At 44.3% G+C, this 19,607-nt stretch overlaps 1 protein-coding gene across 2 annotated transcripts; it reads left to right on the top strand.

Moving 5' to 3' along the window:
- The first annotated feature begins 447 nt into the window (after window positions 1-447).
- On the top strand, window positions 448-17,413 carry Cfap161 (cilia and flagella associated protein 161). Of its 2 annotated transcripts, none has more exons than XM_051148856.1 (7): window positions 448-535; window positions 5,111-5,200; window positions 5,529-5,764; window positions 8,243-8,333; window positions 13,465-13,623; window positions 16,315-16,388; window positions 17,205-17,413. In XM_051148856.1, exons 2-7 carry the CDS (start codon window positions 5,117-5,119, stop codon window positions 17,398-17,400), a joined length of 840 nt encoding a protein of 279 aa, XP_051004813.1. In that variant the 5' UTR covers window positions 448-535; window positions 5,111-5,116; the 3' UTR covers window positions 17,401-17,413. The 2 variants fall into 2 exon arrangements, with proteins under 2 accessions (XP_051004813.1, XP_051004812.1); XM_051148855.1 differs by lacking the exon at window positions 448-535 and adding an exon at window positions 4,365-4,507.
- The last annotated feature ends 2,194 nt before the right edge of the window (window positions 17,414-19,607 follow it).

The following is a 19,607-nucleotide window of genomic DNA, read 5'->3' as shown; positions in this document are numbered from 1 at the left end:
AAAGCACAGGATACCATAGGCAGTGAGTCTCAGCTAAATGCACACTTGTATGGCTCCCTCCCCCGCATTGCATAGCTGGGTCCCTACAATCTAGTGATAACTATACTAGGCTCATGTGTTGAAAGCTTGGTTCCCAGGTTGTGGTGTTATTTTGGAACATAGTACAAGGCAGATGGGCCTAGTCAAAGGATGCAGGCCACTAGAGCTGTCTCCAGGCAAGGCATTATCTTGTCTGAGGCCCCTTCCTGTCTTCTATGAGACGAAGAATTCTGTTTCACCACATCTTCCCCTTTTGCCATGGTGCCTTGCCTCACTCAACACAGGCCAACAGTCCTGTGGGCCCAGTGATGTGAACAAAACCTCTGATACTGTGAATGCAAAGAAAGCTTATCCCCATCTCCCCCTCCCTCCATACAATGCAAGCCCTTTATTTATTTAACAGTTGTGGGTCATGCCATGGGCCAAGTGGATGGATAGCTAAGATCCAGTGGCAAGTTCAGCACAGCTTCCAAGCCTCTGTTCTGACTCCAGCAAGGTGAGCACATCACTCTTGTGGACCTTTCACCTTAGATGTGGTGGGATAGTTGATGCTGCCTATAAATTCTACACACCCTGTATGCACTGTCCCTGTTAGCTGGTCTTGCGGATGACTTTGGTTACCTCAGTTATCCTAATGGGATGCACTAGAGGTGTGTTCTTGATGCCATCAATCTGGTGGAAAGCAGCTTTCTTCTTTTGAAATTGTTTCAGGGGGCTGGCTGGGTGTGGTGGGGTAAACCTGCCATCCCAGGAAGTACACACAGGAGGATCCTAAGTTCCAGTGTGAGGCTTCACAAAGAGTTACAAGTCTAAAAGGAAAGTCTGTGGACTGGAGAGTTAGGTCAGTTGGTAGAGTGCTTTTGTAGCAAAACCAAAGCCCTGAACCCAATCTCCAGTATCACTCACCCATGTGGTGGTGTGTGCCTGGAATCCTAGCACTCATGAGGCAAAGGTAGAAAGATCAGGATCGGAAGTTCAAGGTCATCTTTGTCTATACTGTGAAGCCAGCCTGGGCTGTCTCAAAAAATATATATATATATTTTTTCAAGTATAGTCAATGCTTCTTACAAGATGATCCTGAGGACACATTGAGATGAACTTGGGCTGCAATGCATGCCTGCAGTTCTGTCGTAGGTTTCCAAGGCAAGACTCTGAGAATCCCTGTGATGAAGAATCCTACTTATTTTTCACCTTAAATTTACTTGATAACCAGATTCTTTCTCCTTCATACCAATCAACACATTGCAGATTGTTCTGGCCGTACCTTCCAGTGTTGGCAGTAACCATTTCCTTTTCTGCCAATGAGGAGAGCTCTTGAGGCCCAGAGACAGTGCTTGCACAGCTAGTGGGAAAGCTGTCCTACCTGGCTTTCTCAGTGTTCCACTGGGCTGACCTGCATCCAGCCACATCCAGTAAGGGCTTCTGTGATCTGTTCTTAGCTCATGTCTTCTGGCTCTCCTCCCCACTCTCTGAACTTTGTCCCACTTCTCTTTCCTGAACATGATGCTTTTCAAGTGTTTCTGTGGCTTTTCCTTTTTTTTTTTTTTTCTTTAACCCAGACATTGCACAAGTAACAAAGAACTGAAAGGAAAATTTCCTATACTTCATCAAATCATGAAAAAAAAAAAAAAGCAAATACTTTAAAAAAGTGCTTTATATGGCTGCTTTATGTCAAAATCACCGTTGTAAAACAGAGGGTGTAGAGGCCAGGTCTGTTACTAGAGACAGATTTTGTCAACCACCCAAGGTCAGCAATGAGTAATAAGTATCAGTTTAAATCTTGGTTTTGAGACTTTTAAAAGAAAGGAAATGAAAAATTTTTATAATTATATATAAACTAAATAATTTATAATCTCAAAAAGGGCCTGAAGGACTTTGTCTTGTTCAAGTAATTGACAGACCCCTTTGTGGCCCCAGGAAGGAGAAATGGTATGTCTTGTTTTTTTTTTTTTTTTTTTTTTTTTTTTTTGTGAGACAGCGCCCTGATGCAAAGTAATCTTGTAAGACTTAAGGCTCCTAGAGTCAGTTTTTAAAAGTTACTTATTAATCACCTGCTGGGAAGTTTAGGATGTCTCATCTTCTTCCACGGCCAGAGATGGGACTCAGGTCTCATGTCTCATTCTTCTGACAGGTAATTAAACTCCTGCTGGTTTAGGCCTTATTTTACAGGCTGCTGCTGATGAGACAAGAGTCCAGCCCCAATATGGAAACACTTAAGGGAAACAACACTGACTTTAGAGTTATAAATGTGCATATGGAATCGTTGAGATATAGTACAAGTGTGTGTGTGTGTGTGTGTGTGTGTGTGTGTGTGTGTATGTTTTGAGACAGTGTCTCACTGTATAACCCTACTTTGCTAAGTGGATTGGGCAAACATCTGACTCTCAGAAATCTGCCTGCCTTTACTTCCCAAAGGGTATTTAAAATAATTTTAACTATGCGTCCACGTGGGTACGCATGTAGGTCTGTGCACCTGAGGTGAGAGCCTGGTAAAGGTCAAGGACATCTGGCCTAGCACTAGTGTTACAGGCAGATGTGCGCCATTCACCATGGGTCCCCTGCCAGAGTGACACTTGCTCTTAACTGCTGAGCCATCTTTCCAGCAACCCCCATGCCTTCTTGAGATACTTTTCACATAGCCTAGGCTCGCCTCAAACTTAACTTCCTGCTTGAATACAACCTTGAACTCCTGATCCTTCGGCCGCCACATGGTGAGTGCTGGGATTACAGGCATGGGCCAACATACCTGGCTGGAGCAGGGATGCTTCTTGGGGCTGTACTTCAAGTGATTGCCAAGGTCTTAGTGTTCCTCTGTATCTGCTGTGGGCCCTCCTCACACTTCTGTTAGTGTTGTTAACCTTAGGGACACCCACTCCCTAATAGCTGTCGTTGATTTGTGAATTTGGGGAGAAAAAAAAATTACTTTGAACTTTGCTTCCAGGTCAATCTTTCCACATTAAAGTTCTCTCCAACATCAGTATTGGTTTTGAATGTTTTGGGTGGTAGTAAACAGAACAACACAAAAGCAAACGAGACCATCTGGAGGTGTCCCAGTAGGAGCTGCAGGAGATTGCTTGCAGGGTTACCTCACACACTGCTTTATAGTATCCCATAATAAGCAGAAAGTATACCTTTTAAAATAGGGGTAAAAGCACCCTATCATAAGCAATGAGCCAGTAACATAGTTATGTAGTGTCACTATGAGTCATATGTGCTAACCAGGATTGTGTGCGCTATGCTTTTGTTCAGACAACACACAGGTGTTTCTTTCATACCAGCATCACTGAAAGCATGTGAGCGATGCTCCGTGGCTTGACGGGTACTGCTGTGACATCACTAGGCAACAGCCTGCTTTCAGATTACTATGATCCGGTATAAACAGTTGCAGTCAATGTCTATTGTGCACCATGGGCTGCAAGGGCAGGCTTAGCAGTTTGAACTTAGGTATGCTGCTAGCTTCACTGATTCTGTTTCCAGTTTATCACAGAATCGGAGTGACCTGTGTCTGATCCAATGTAATGTCTGATCTAGCACCTTGGAGGGACAAAGTCAGTGGCGTCACAAAGGAACAGAATATTCCTATTTTTGTGTCCTACGATGCAGCTTCCCAGCTTAGGTCCTTTCAGGTCTATGAGGAACCTTTTACCTACAAGTTTGTCCTAATATTCTCCCCCCTCCTTTCTCTCTGTGTCTGTCTCTGTCTGTCTGTCTCTCCTCATACACACACACACACACACACACACACACACACACACACACACACACACACACCCCACACACACCCATGGCAGTAATGGCATCCATTAGCCTCCAGTCCCTCCCTCCAGGACAGTAATTTCTTTGGTGGCTTATATGGATTACCATATCCTGAAGCAATTTGTTTCCAGGATCTGGCTTCCCTGATTGGCTTGGTTTGGCTCTCGCTTTCCATTTCTTGTCTGTGTTGGCAGGTGCTGGACACTGGGGAATCAATGAATGGATTCAGCCAGCAGGCAGCAGCAGGCAGTGGTCCTGCCTGTTTATTCCTCCTACTTACAAGACAATATCGTCGTTAGGAAAGTTGGCTGCAACAAACTTTTTTTTTTTTTAAACCAAGAGTGCCTGCAAATTTGGGATTTGGAACAGTGTCCCATCCTGTGACCCGTTCCTGCTCCGCTCGCCCCCCCCCCGCCCCCCCCCCCCAGTGTTGATTATCTTAAAACAGTGGCAGTGATGGGAGGGGCAGAGCGAGGTGGAGAGTACTTGGCAGCCCAAGGCGGGACCAACATATTCTGTGTGATGTCATTTATTGGCTAGCCAAGAAGACCTTGACCAATCGGGCGCTGCCTGGTCGTCATGGCAATGAAGCTCGCTAACGCTGGGTGTCCCTGAAGGCCAGCTTTCTAGAAAGCAGGGGACGATGGCGCAGAACTTGTATGGTCCTGGAGTCCGGATGGGCAACTGGAACGAAGACGTCTACCTGGAGGAGGTGCAAAGACCGCTGCCGCGTCCCTAGGATCCCAGACCCCTATCCTGCATCCTCCATCTCTGCTGAGCACTTAGCCTTTTCTCACTCATCCTCACCCATCTTTGCTATACCTGAAGTAGCTCACCAGCTGTCTCTGAGCACCCAGCATTACTGGGTGTCCCCGCTCTACCCTTCCTGTACCTAGAGCAAGCGCAGCTTGCCTCCTCCTGGGCCCTCTGCCTTCACTAGCTTTGTGGCATTCCTAGGTGTTGCAGGGGTCTGGGTTTTAAGTGTATAGCGAGGTCTGCGCTTTCCACACGCTCAACCCACAGTCAAGCGGAACCTCAGTAGAGACTGCTGGCCTCCAAATATCACTCCTGATTGTTTCTGGATGAGATAAGCACAGGGGCCCTCTCTTTTTCTTCCTCCAGCCTTTCTCTTCTCATTTTTTCTTCTTCTTCTAAGCATTCCCCCATGTAGTGCTGAGGACATTTCTGCCATCCCTAGAGCGATCACATTTCCTTTTGTGTTCTCAAACTGTCTTTGAGCTTGAGATGCTTTCGAGGGAAAAGCTGCCAGTGTTCTGTTTTAGACTCCCCCTTTATTCTGTTTCTGCATCCCCAGGAGCGCATGAAAGACTTCTTAGAGAAAAGGGAGAAGGGAGAACTTCTTATTCAGAGAAACAGAAGGTGGAAAAAGAATTTCTTGAGACCGGTAATGTTAAATTCCAAGGCCAATTTCAAAAATTCTGTTTAGTTAAGTGAGTTAAGCAAGCAAAGTTTCTATAAACAAGTAACCATTTGGGATACTTTAAAATAAGTTAATCTGAAAAGTACAATGTTTAAAATTCCTCTAGATTTTAAGAACATTAAGGGAAGTCTGCTCTTCTTTATGTTTACTTAATTATGTTTGCATTTTCCCAATAAAGGGATGGATTTATGCTTGCACACATAAAGTGTAAGGAGGTACACTTGGGAGGGGCCTTGGCCTCAGCAGCTAAGGAACTGTGTGGCTTACTGGGAAATTCTTATTAAAATTGTAGGTGCAGCTTTCGGTATCTGAAGATGGATATGCCCACTATGGCAATAATGTGATGCTTGTGAACCCTAACCACGCCCGGGGGGAGGAAGCTGGTGTGTTTCAGGAAGGAGACCTGTGCCTGTGCATGAGCCCAGATGAAGTTAAGTCGCAGCTGCATGATGAATTAGAAATACCCTGCGGCGTGAGTGCTGTTCAGACCATGGTCCCAATGAGCAGGAACTCCTTCATCATTCTGAGGTAGAGACACCCAGTTTCAGAGCATCACAGTTTCATAGCTTTAAAACACTCTGAAATGAGAAGACACTAGTCAGTAAGTGTTTACTTCATATGTCTGAGGACCCAAGTTAGAATCTTTTTTTTCTTTGTTTTTTGTTTGTTTGTTTTTGTTTTTTGAGACAGGATTTCTCTGAGTAGCCTTGGCTGTCCTGAAACTCACTCTGTAGACTAGGCTGTTCTTGAATTCACAGGGATCTGCCTGCCTCTGCCTCCCAGAGTGCTGGGATTACAGATGTGTGCCACCATGCCTGGCCCTAGAACCCTTATTAAAAAGGGAGAAAAAAAAAAAAAAGCCTAGTGTGGGGCCATATACTTGTAATTCCTGGGCTGGGGAGGCAGAGACATGCAGATCCCTGAGACTAGCTTACTTGGTGAATTTCTGGCCAAATGAGAGATTCTGGTTCTTTTTCATCTTTTTTTTTTCTTTTTAGTCTTTTAAAGGTGGACAGCAAGTGAGGAATACCTCTGTGCTTATGAACACATATATGCATGCACATGGACACACACACATACACACACACAGATTAGGTGGTGATGGGACATTTTCTGAGGTCTCACCATGCTTGCTTACTTAAAAAATATTGTCGAGGGTCCTTTACATGCCTGTTTGTCTAAAACAGCAGGATAATTAGCTATCAGTGTTCAAATCAAAATGCTTGCTTCATGAGGATCAGATCCAGAGAATTGACTTTACATTCTGCCTGGAAGCAAAGAGGGATCTTTCAAGCAACATGACAGGATGCTTTGTGCTTACAAGGGTGGGTGCAATGATCTTGATACTGTTACGTTAGCATTGAAACAAAATAGGCATTTAGAAGAAGGTTGCTTGAGATGGGCTTTACTCTTTTAAAATCAACTGTGTACTGAAAACTTACTTGAAGTTTTGGAAATGACCAACAGGACCCTTAGAAACATGCAATCTCAATTAAAACCACCAATTTCACTTTGTTAAAGACTTTGTGACAATGTTTCAGCGACAAGAATAGAACCTGTCATCAGCATCCTGCATCTAATTTTCTTGAGTACAGATGGTTTATAGTAAAACAACTTTAACTTGATGACCATTTTTACTTCCTGGAAGAGTATGGGGGAAGATTTTATTTAATGCCTGCAGAGGTATAACCTTCAGTCTGTCTGGCTGGATTTGATCTGTGAGGCAGGGTAGGGAATAAATAGCATGCTACTTAAGGCTGGAAGAAAAAGATTTTTATAGATGGATGTGGTGGCTTACACCTGCAGCCCAAGCACTCTCAGGAGGATGAGACAGGAGGATTCCTGCAAATCCCATGTCAGTTTGGGCTACATAGTGAGTCCAAGGCCAGCCTGGGCTTCAGTGTGAGACTCTGTCTCAAAACACCAAAACACAAAGCCGTGCATTTCCACAAATGTAGAAGGAATCTCCTGTGGATTGTATGGATGCAACACCCGTCAATTAAAAAACCTGTGGCCTATAGCTTAGGCAAGAAATAGGGCGGGACATCTGGCAGGCCCAAAGGATTCTGGGGCAGAGAGAAGCACAGGAGATTCAACTACCACGCTATAAGGAAGGTGGCAGAATGTAAATTAGTATGATGGGTTATTTTAAGTTATGAGCTAGTTGGAGAAGAGCCTAGCTATATGGCCTATGCATTTGCGTAATATTTAGCGAGCGTCCTGAGTTTTTATTCTGGAAGCTAAGGGATGGGAGGAACCACCTGCAACATAATGGTGTCCTACTATTTCCTCCCAAATAAAGACATGAATAGATTAATTCAAGAAAAAAAAAAAGCCTTCAAGAATATTTCAATGAATCTTACACAAATTGATGATGGATTCTAGCCCGTGATTCTCACCAGCTTCTGTTGGCTCTGTTTCTTAACAATTAAACTTTATTATGCAACCCAACTAGTTTACACAAAAGGGAAAAAAGGCTAAAGGGAAACAAGAGTGAACCTTCCGGTATCCGTTCCATGGGTCGGGTCCCTAGGTGTCTCTGGCCTGCGCGCTGGTCCTCTTCCCGATCCACGTGTGCTCAACCTGCTGCTCCTCTCTGTCCTCTCCGTCTGCCTGTCTCTCACATGCAAGGGGCGGTCTCCCTCTCCCATTGGGGGTGATTAGAAAAACAATAATCCAGGTGGAGTCCCCAGGTCCCCTTCCTGAATTCCAGGCCCAGGATGGCTCCACCCAGCCTATCTCAAGGTTAATCTCAGGGAGTATCCATGGTGTGTCCAAGGGCAAAACCCGCCAAGACTGCTTTCACCTGTGACAAAGTTTACAATCCTTGCCACAAGCTTCTCTTGATGTTATTTGGGATGACTGAGTTCTTTGCCATGATGAACAAAACAGGACAAAGAGGAACTTTGGTTTCTTAATTTAGCACGGTATGTAACTATACACTGTCAAGAAAAGTGTGGGAGTGAGGCAGAGTCTTCACTTTCTCCCATCGCTCTTACCCTCCAGTGAGAACACAAGCAACAATGAAACGGGTCAAGTCCTTCGGTACGGGCAGAGCTTCTGCCTCGGGATAGTGGCAGGACTGGAACGCAAGATGGTGAGTGCTCTCCTGCGTGCCTACGGTCGCCTGATCGGTCTTGTTTTCCAAGGAAGCCAACAGGAGCCTCCAGAAGGGACTGTGCAGATGAGGGCTCCACTTCTGCTGGATTCAGTCTGTGGGTTCCAGTACGCACTTTGTGTACCTGATTCTTTCCCCTTAACGTTGTAAATAACAAAACAAACAACACCCCTACCCTTAAAAGCTAAGGAGCGAAGAGAGAAAAGTCTTTTTGTAACGCAGCTGCCAAAAGGCAGAAGTTTATGCTACTTTAAACAGTAAATTAAATGATTGTGTTAACTGACATTTGTCCACCAATACTAGCAAGCAAGGTACACACTTTCTGGACTAATCTCAAGCTCCTAGACTCAAAGTGACTCTTCTGTCTCAGTGGCCCACATAACTGGGACAATAGCATGGACCACTGAAGCCAGCTCTGGCAGTTTAAGCTTTTCGCTAGCACACATGGGTTTTGTTTTGTTTTCCCTAAGAAGCAATAAGGGCAACGTGAGTTTGCAGAAGCCAAGGTGCTCCAGTCTCCGAGATCCTCTTTTGTTTTGGAAATGATGAAGTATAATAGGCCAGGTGTCTATACACACCTATATACATCAAGGACTTGAGGAGTTGAGACTGGAGGATTGCCATGAGTTCGAGACTCACCTGGCCCATAGAATGAGACCCATCTCAACAAAACACAATGGACAACAGAACCAGAACTTCATGTGCAAGCTGTGGATTAGGGGTTCGTGTAAATGAACGTTTGAGTCAGGGACTCATAAAATTTGAGCACCATGCAGGCAATGCCATAATTGCTTCCAATATATTAACTCTTTTTTTTTTTCAAGTGAGTCTCTTGACACAAAGGCGCTGGGGACATAGAAGTTCAGCTGCTAAATGGCAGAGCTGGGACTGTGTGTATTGTTATGGCTTGGATGTGAAATGTGTCCCTATATATATGCTCCTGTGTTTGAATACTGAGTTCCCAACTGGCAGTGCTCCTCTGGGAGGTGGGGACCAACTGGAGGAAGTGATTTGCAGTCAAGGGAAGGCTTTAAGGGTTATAGCTCTCTTGGGTTCTGGCCCAGTCTCTCTGCTCCTTGGTCCACTGAGATGTAATCAGTGGCCTCATATGTACTGCCACAGTCATAAGCTGTTCCAAGTCTTCCCCACCATGAGAAACTAACTCCTTAAACTGTGAGCCCAAATGAGCCCCCTCCCCCTGCACTCTGTGTCTTGTGAGGATTTTCTGACAATGAAAAAAAAAAAAAAACCCACACCATTTTCTCATCATTTTTTTGGTACCATAAAGACAAAACCAGTGGTGCCAGGCAAATTATGCCATGCTTAGGTGGTGATGTGCATTCTGAGTTTAGACACGAAATTGAACCGCTAAGTCACTGCGACAGGAGTGTTGCACTGAGGGATCGGCACACGTGTTCACCTTCTTCTATCTGTGCCTTTCTATATGTCTTCTTCAGAAAAACAAAAGTCAGATGTGATCATAATGAACGCCCAGGTTCTTTGTCTTCCAGTGTTTCCAAAGCTCTTCTTAGCAATTATGCTTATGGGGAGCCTAATACACCTTGTGTGGCAGTGTTAAAGCTACTCAGCCTATTTGTCTCTCCTCCTCTTCTCTCCCCTTTTCTCTCCTCTCCTGTTCGTCTGACTAATCAGCTAAGCCTGGCCTTGAACTAGTATTCTTCTTACCTCAGCCTTCTGAGTACCGAGATGACAGGTATGTGCCAACATACAACATATCTAACCAATTAGGTTTGTTATTCTATTTTTATGTCCTATATAAAGTTCCATGTGTATCTATGTGTAGATGCTTAAAGCCCCACGCCCCTGAAAGCCTAGCTAGTGAGTCTGTCTTCAGAATAGATTTTTTTTGGCATAAAATTATTGATATGAAGAATGTGAATATAAGCTGGGAGTGATGGTGAAAGCCCGTATACAGCACTGAGGGAGGCAGAGGCAGGTGGATCGCTGTGAGTTCGAGGCCAGCCTGGACTACAAAATGAGTCCAGGACAGCCAAGGCTACACAGAGAATCCCTGCCTCGAAACAAACAAACAAACAATGTGAATACAATTAGAAATATCGAAAGCTGGATATAGTGACACACATCCATAATTTCAGCATTTGGGTGCTGAAGCAGGAGGATTGCCACAAGTTCCAGGCCAGCCTATGTTACAACCTGCAATCCTGTTTTTTCTTTTTGTTTTTTTAAAGATAACATGTAACCATTTCTTTTTAAGTTGATTGTACTAACTTTTACTCTCAGCAACAGTAAATACAAATGGCACTAAAGTGTGACAAATGCCATAATTTAAGTCGTCATTAATTTGAACAAATGGACAAACAGGAAAGGGTATGTAAATGTTGCAGCACCTGTATGTCCTCCCTGTAATTTTGCCCTCTCCTCTCCTGTATCCTCATTCTCTTGCCCTGGGAAACACATGTTCTTTGCCTCTGAATTGGCTGGGTTTATTTATATTGTAGTTGTATTTTTGAGTAAAATCTATCAGTTTTCCTTTGAAGCTCTCTCTCTCTGTCTCTCTGTCTCTGTCTCTCTGTCTTTGTCTCTGTCTGTCTGTCTGTCTCTCTCTCTCTCTCTGTGTGTGTGTGTGTTTGTGTATGTGTGTGTGTCTGTGTGTGTAGGACACCATTTAGAAGTCAGTGTTCATTTTCTACCGTGTTTGAGGCAGGGTCTCTCTCATTTTTGTTATTTACACTGTGCATTCCTGGCTAGTTGGCCCATGGGATTCCAGACAGTTCTCTCACCTCTGCCTCCTGTCTTACACAGGACACCTGGGATCACAGACGCACACATCACTGTATCTACTTGTTTTCTGTGGGCTCCATGGAGCTGAACACGGGCCACTAGGCTTGTGCAGGAAGAGCTTTTGTTCGCTGAGTCAGCTCCTTAGCCCCTCCATTGCTTTTAATGTCTAGTCTGTTAGAGATCTGATAAGAAGAACAAGTACTACTCTCCAGGTGTTTACAGTTTGACGTTGGTTTAAATTTATTTTTTAACGCACTTGAGATTTATTTTGGTAAAAGGTTTTCCACCCGAGCTTCTCAAATGTTCATCCCTCTCACGTTACCTCTTGAATAATTCTTCCTCGATGCACCCTGCTCCCCTACGCATATATTAAATTATCCTATGCACCATGTACTCTTCCTGAATGTTCTATTTTGATCCACTGAAGTTGTCTATTTTTACCCTGGGACTACAGTGTTGTAATTATACATCACCATAATACACTTTGACAGATCTTTGTTTCTCCCCATTATCTCTCTCTGTCTGAATTACATTAGGACTTAATCTTTGAGCTAAATACAATAATTATCTTTTCCTATCCCTCCGCCTCTGTAGGAAAAAGTCACTTTGTGTTCACTTGGCACTGTAAAATTGAATGCTTTTTATTAATAACTTTGAAGTTTTTAGTCTTGTGAGATGTCTTTCAGTTTCTCTTAGGAAGGTGTTTTAGATCTCGGTCAGGTTTATGGCTCTCTTCACATGGTAGTAGCCCTGGTCTTGATATTGTTATTTCTTCCTGTGTGGAGTTTTTTGACTGTCACTGCAGCGACGTCCTTCCCCACGCAGGCCCAGCTCATTCTCTTTCTCCATAGCACACACCAGCCATCTTTTCATTCCCAATGCCAGCTGCAGTTCAGGCCTGCTTAGTTTTTTCTGGCTCCTGAGGAACATCTGTAAGCATAGGAGATCCTCCCCCGAAGCCTTTTATCCCAACAGTGTCACCAGCCATGTGGGAGGCAGTCAACATCCAGAGGGTAGCAAGATAGGTCTCTTATTCACAGCCCATCTCCTCTCTTGCTGGGTAGAAAATGTATGGCAGATCATAGCTCACTTATGCCATCTTCATCTCCTCTCTTGCTGGGTAGAGAATGCACAGAGGACTATAACTCACTTACATCTTCTTTGTTTCTCCCCAAGGACAGCCTCACAGATAAAAAGCATTCACAAGGGGCCAAGGAGATGGCTCAATGGTTAAGAGCATGTACTGATTTTGTAGAAGACCTGGGTTTACTTCCCAGCACCCACATGGTGGCTCACAATAGGATACTTTCTTCTGACTTTGGCAGGCACCAGGCACACACACAGAGAACATACATACACGTTGATGAATCACTCATACACATAAATAAAATACCTCTTAAAAATTTGAACACATTAAAAACTTGCTAAAAGACAGAGAAACCACATTCATGTTCAAGGAGAAGGCGAATGAACAAAAATTCTGGACTTCCGATGGGATGGTTCAGCTTTTGGCAAAGCATAGCCACGCAGTTGGCATCTGTTCCCAATGGGAACATGGATTCCAGATGGTCAGGGTCACTCTGTAGACTCACTAGCAAGTGCCAGCTGTGATGGCTCTGGGTTAAAGAGCACCTGATCTCAGATGCCCAGTGTCAGCAATGTTATTTATAGTGCATAAGACACAAACCCAGGCCCCATGTTTTGAAAGAGAAAGGGAGAAAAAAAAAAAAAAGGAATATGAAAAATGTGTTACCTTTCCATTGCTATGAAAAAAAAACCACCATGGCCAAGGCAGGCCAGGAAAGAAATTTAATTTAATTTGGAGGGCCACAGTTCTAGATTGTTAAGAGACTGTGAGTATGGCAGGGGGAATGGCAGCAGCTAGGCAGGGATGGTGCTAGAGCAGCGCAGCTGGTCTTCAGGCAGGAGGCAGAAAGATAGAGAGCTAGCTGAGAATGGCATGGGCTTTTGAAACCTCAAAGCCCTCCCCAGTGACACACCTCCTCCAACAAGGCCACACCTACTAATCCTTCCCAAAAAGTCTCAGCAAATGGGTACCAAGTGTTCAAACACATGAGCACGGGGGCCATTCTCATTACAACCATCCCAGGAAAGAGGAGAGGGATATGGAGAAGGAGGGAGGGAGGGAAAGAGGAGGGAAGATGCTATTCTGACATGTTCCTAAGGAAAGGGAGCATTATGCTTTCTCATAGGATGGCTAGGAACAGGATTCCAGAAACTGGTTGTTTTTTGTGCCTGTTTGCAGTACAGTGTCATTGGTTGCCCATTCCCCAGCTTTTTGGGTAGTTAGTTGTGACTGAGATCATGTGTTTGCTGCTGTTTCCAGCTGTATTTATCAAGTGACCACAGGAGCCATCTGAAATCTTCTAAAAAGTCCTGGCTCCAGGAGGTGACTCTGACGGATGAGGTCTCCCATCTGAACTGCTGGCAGGCTGCCTTCCTTGACCCCCAACTGCGCCTGGAATATGAAGGCTTCCCAGTCAGGGTGAGCTTGGCACGTGGGACACTGGGCTCCTGGGGTCTGTGCAAGGAAGGGCTGTGGCTCACACTTGTCAGTCAAGCAGAGGCTCACTGTAGCTCCAATAGCAAGTAGACTTTCTCTTTTTTCTTTCATTTAAACTCCAATGTGGATAGCACCAGTCCGAGGCAGCACTCCACACTCCTGATCCTGGCTGCAGGCTAGAATCATCCTTAGCACTGTGCAAATGATCCAGGAGCCCTGGACATGCTCGATACAGGCTATCTGCTCTTTATGAGATCCCAACTCACAAAAGAGCTTCCCAACCTCACCCATATAGTCCTCATTAGGTCAGTCTGGTTCCCTCCCTAGCTCTTTTTTCTTCTCTCATTTTCTCCTGACCTCCCTTTCTTCTTTCCCTCCTTTTTACTCTCCCTTTCCCATCTCTCCTTTTCCCTTCCTTCCTCCAACCCTGTCTCATCTTCCTTTCTCTATTTCTATCCCTTTCTCTTCCCGTCTCTTTGTTTCTTCACCTCCTTCCTTCCTCCCCTCTCACCCCACCCCCACCAGCCCATTTCTTTCCTTACTCTGTAGCCCAGGTTGGCCTGAGACTCTCTATTCTTTCAAGTGCTAGAACAGGCATCACTTTGCTTGACTTAAGTTCTCATCTCAAAAGATCCTGAGAAGCTGAGGGAAGAGATGAGTACATCAAGCAGCTACGGAGGCGGGCACAGTCCATGGTCACTCCCACTTCGGACTCTGGGCCAAATGTGCCAGAGGACAAGACATGAGGTTCCCACAGGCACAGAGCAAGCTGGCTACCTCTCAAATCCAAAGCGTTGCTATACATCAAAGGAGGCATCTGTTACATGGAAGGGGAGGACTTACTAGGAACCATGGGCAACATCTGGCATCAGCAGCTTTATAGGGCTGACACTAAAAGGGGCTATAGTCATGGGCTACTCTGATTCCTCCCCACACAGTGGGCCTATCTCTTCAAAGCTTTAGCAGGGGACCTTGGGTCCTGAAGGTTTTTTGCTACCTGGAGGTTTATTCCTCCTTATCCACAATGAAGCCAGCTTGGCAGAATCTTCTCTGTACCCATCCTCCCCTAACATGGCTCTTCTAGGATGGCAGTGCTTGTGGCTGCATTGCCTATAGCCAGTGTAAGTTAGAAGTGCTCATGGGGAAAAAAAAGTGCTCATGGTAGCTTCTTAGGGAGTTTTGTGAGGACCCGAAGGTTACGTCATATGAGCAGCAGGCAGCTCATTGCTGTCTGAGTGGCTCTGGTTGTGCTCCTTTGAAGGAGTAGTGTGACTGCTGGAGCTCTTGGCTCTATGGATGATTCACCTCATGGTCCAGGCAGGTCTCTGAACTTTACTCAGGGAAGCTTGCATAGCTGCCCAGGCCTCCCCGAGGTACCTGCATATAATATAGCTGTCTCAGCAGACCTCCAACTTTACTTATGGCTGAGCAAGCTGGGTACATCAGCTGTGGAGACAGGGCAAATGTGTATTGGGCAAGTGGGACGCCTCAAGCAGGTGCTGTCAGGAAGGATGCTGAAAGACACTGATTAGGTATGAGACAGTTCCAGTAGTAGAGGGCACTGCTGGGGCTTGGGAGCTGATAGGAAGGCGAGGGTGATCTTACAACTGGGCAGGACAACAGCTCCCCTCTCAAGGGAGAGCAGACAGGTGCCAGACTGAGATTATTGAGAAAGCAAGCAAGCAAGAAAGATGGGCGGCCACACCTTTCTGGCTTGGTGATTGCTCCTCTTTTTTAGTTCATATGTGACTGGATTGGTCTTAGTCCTGTCCAGACCCATTTATCCAACTGGTCTTAACTGATGTGGAGTTCTGTGGAAATGGACTCTCCTCACCAGGAGGGTATGGCCTTGGGTACCAGACCAGCTCACATGCCAGGGCTGACCTTCTTCGATGGACAGTGCTCATTTCACAAGAGTCAGGGTTATAAGATAATATTTATTTGGCTAGTTGTAGTGGCTCACATGTGTAATTCCAACATTCCGGAGGCTGAGGCAGGAGGATCATGAGTTCTAGACTAGTGTGGGGGGAAACAGTCAAGTACTAGTGCCCAGAAAGTAATTTTTTTCCTAATTGTAAACACAAGACATATTCACTTCCAGAGTCATTAATGTACAAACCACCAGTATTAGTTCAGTATTCCAGAAGCAACCACTTTATTTGCTATGAATATATATGAATGACATCATGAGTGGCTATAGAGACATCTCAGTGGATAGAGTGCTGCACACTGCTACACAAGTTTGAGGGATCTCATGTGCCAGGGAGGTGGGCAGCATGAAAGATCCTTTCTCAAAGAATAAGGTGGGATGCAATGGAAAGATACCCAGTGCCATTTCTGGCCTCCATATGCATGAACACATATATTCAGCAGGCACCCACCCACACAAACATGTATGTATGCCATATACACAAGTAGGAACTCCTGCATACATACATATGTGTGTGAGTGTGTACTTAATACCATCAGCAATATTCACATTGTCAAAAATCTTATTCAATGAGTGATTATCCCACCATGTAGATATCTACCACAATGCTTTTTATCAAAACCATCACGGACCCCTAGCCTTTAGGTTATATATAGAAATGGATATATTCATATATTTCTAGACTTTTGCTTCTAGGAACCTGGGCAGAGTACTAATAGCATTTTCTTTTCCTTCCTGTAAAGGCAAATGAAAAAATTGTCATCTATCATCGCCACACCAACCGAGCCCTGGCAGTCCACCGTCATCTCTCCCTAAGGTACCACACTGCCAGGTTCAGGAGAACGCCATGGTTGGCTCAGGGTCATGCATGTAAAAGCAGAGATGTTGATGAAAACTCCATATCTAGTCGTAAGAGGTCTTTAGATATTGAATTAAAAACAACAACAACAACGTTGATTTATTTTTGTTACCAAGGCTTATTAGAAATTATTTAAAAGTAAAGACCAATTTTCAGTTTTCATTTTTTTACCTACTCTTAAGCATACTCAAGTCAAATACGTGAAAATATTTGTTAATGCTCAACATCATTTGAGAATTTCTGCTCTACGTGCAGATGCAGAGATTAACTACTCAGTTGGCACATCAAATATCTCATTTTGTCAAGTGACATTTTATTTTGTAATTCAGAATCAGGTTATTAAACTGATTAAGACTGTACCCCTCCAAATTAATTTAAATAAATTCAGAGGTGGTCCATATGTTCATTACCAGAATCCTGATTGGCCAAAATTTAAATTCCAACAGTCTTGATTCTGCAAATACTTACTTTTAACACCAAAGAAATTTAATGTTGTCTTTGAGAATTACTTTGTCAGAGATACCTACACTGTCCACACATTATGTATCAACTGACATTATATCTGATACTTTTAAATATCATAATTATGAATTATGATGCTGGAATTTTGCTTTGTGTAGAACTTTGATGTGCAAATGTACTGCATTTTAGGGGCCTTCTCAAGCTTTGTAGAGAGAGGTCTGACTCAAGAGGAATTTTCTAGGAGTGATAAGCAAATATTCATGGAGCGCTGTCACTCAGTTTCTAACTGAAATCCATTCCTTTTTGCTGCAGGACCTATTTTGGGAAGGAAATTGAGGTTGCAGCTCACACACATCTGGATTCACACAAAGTTGAAAAACCCAAGAACCACTGGATGCTAGTTACCAGAAATCCCAGAGACAAGTCAACCACCATGCTGGATGTCCCCAAGCCTACCGCAGAGGATACCTGTGCTGTGGAACAGGCCATGGGCATTAACACGTCATGACACACCAGGCATACATGTGGTCTCTCAGGCTCTGCTCTCATCAACTGTAGGTCTTAAACAAAGAGAACAGTTCTTGGGTTTGCCCTAGGCAGTTTTTCAGTAGGTGAAGAACTCCATGAACATGGCATTAAGAGAAATACCATATTAAATACACTGAATTAGTGATGGGAGCCTAGATCTGGGGAGTAAATCGTCTTTTAAAATGAATAACATTTGAAATGACATCAGTTTTTTGTTAATATCCTAATGGTGAAGAGCTCAGCACTCCCATTCAGAGCCCCTTGCTTCGCAGGACCAGAGAGGCCTATGTTCCTTTCCAAAGCTGTGTTTATGTAATAAAGATGTCAGAAGTTTATGAATGTCTTGGCATTGCTCTTTCTCCCCTAATTTTCTCCTTTATGGAAAAAGTGTAGTTCTGAGCTGTAGCTTTGCCTTGAAATTAAAATCCTCCTACCTTTGCATCCTGAGTCCTGGGATTAAACACATGGCCGACTGTGTTCTGGAAATCATCTTACCTTTATTTCAGCCTCCAACCTGGGATGTCAGGTCCTCTACTCAACTGGGGGTCTATGATCTTATAGTGACTTTCATACTGCAGAACCCTGTTACCTCTAGCTGATCCTTGAAACCAACCCAATCATGACGTCATCCATGTGATTATGGGCTGGAGAGATGACTTAGTGGCCAAGTACTCATGCTGCCTTCCCAAAGGCCCTGAGCTGGGATCTCAGCACCCACGTCAGGTGGCTCGCCACTGCTGGAAACCGCAGACCCAGGAGGTCTAGTGCCTTCTTCTAGCCTGCTCAGGCACTTCCCTCACAAGCCTTCCCCAACACACAAATACACATAATTAAAAAAGAAAAGTTCTGACAGTGAATGTATATCCTTCTCTATCCTCTATTTATTTGTTCAACTACTCAATCTATCTTTGATATATGTAAGCTATTATAACAGGACAAATAGCTCCCAATCTTGTAGGTATAAGGCTGTCTCCCCCCCCCCCGCCAATAAATGCATTGAGAGATAGGAAGTAGGTTACCTCGGATTTTATGCAGACTAACTTGGACACTTCAAGGTGCAGGCATTGCCACCAAAGACTGAATAACCCTGTCTGTGTGTTGGAGTCACCTTGGGGAACAGTCACAGTCACTAATGTCAGGACGCTAACTAGACATCTTGATTGAAAACCTGGTCCAGTCTGAACATTGAGTTTTGTCAGTGACTCTCATATGGGTATTGGGCTTTGAGAGAAGCTCCATACACAAGGACCTAGATGATAATGGAGCGATTCCTTCAGGAGACCAGAGAAGGCTTTGTTGGCAGATGCCAACCTTGCTGTGTACTCTGGCACTTGAAGATCTCTCAAAATACCCAGTGCCTAGGCTGTACGTCCATGAATGTATCCTCATCACTCCTAGAAAATTCCTTTTGAGTCAGACTTCTCTCTACAAAGCTCAAGAAGGCCCCTAAAATGCACTAAGTACATTTGCACATCAAAGTTCTACACAAAGCAAAATTCCAGCATCATAATTCATAATTATGATATTTAAAAGTATCAGATATAATGTCAGTTGATACATAATGTGTGGACGGTGTAGGTATCTCTGACAAAGTAATTCTCAAAGACAACATTAAATTTCTTTGGTGTTAAAAGTAAGTATTTGCAGAATCAAGACTGTTGGCATTTAAATTTTGGCCATACTTCCAGGGTAGGCTTTAAAGTATACATGTTTGGGTACACCTCCAGAGAGCCTTTTTTGGTTTACTTTGGCTAGAGCCCCAATTTCCATATAGTAAGTTTTTTAAACAATTATTTTTTATTTTGTGTGTATGCATGTTTTGCCTGACTGTATGTCTGGGGACCATGTGCATGCGTTGCCCGTGAATGGCAGAAGAGGCCATCAGATCTCCTGGTGCTGGAATTGAAGATCATTGTTAGCCACTATGTGAGTGCTGGGAATCAAAGCTCTGGGAGAACAGAAAGAGCTCTTTACCTCTGAGACATCTCTGCAGCCTTCAGAGGCTGTATGGTTTTTGTTTTTGTTTTTTGAGACAGGGTTTCTCTGTGTAGCAGCTCTTGCTGTCCTGGAACTCACTCTAGTCCAGGTTGGCCTTGAACTCATGGAGATCCACCTGCCTCTGCCTCCCAAGTGCTGGGATTAAAGATGTACCACCATCTCCCAGCTCTGTATGTTTTTTTTTTAATT

This window comes from Acomys russatus, chromosome 7 (assembly GCF_903995435.1).
Source record: "Acomys russatus chromosome 7, mAcoRus1.1, whole genome shotgun sequence".
NCBI classification, from domain to species: Eukaryota; Metazoa; Chordata; class Mammalia; order Rodentia; family Muridae; genus Acomys; species Acomys russatus.
Note: the sequence above shows the minus strand (reverse complement) of the source record. Positions and strands in the feature narration are given on the sequence as shown.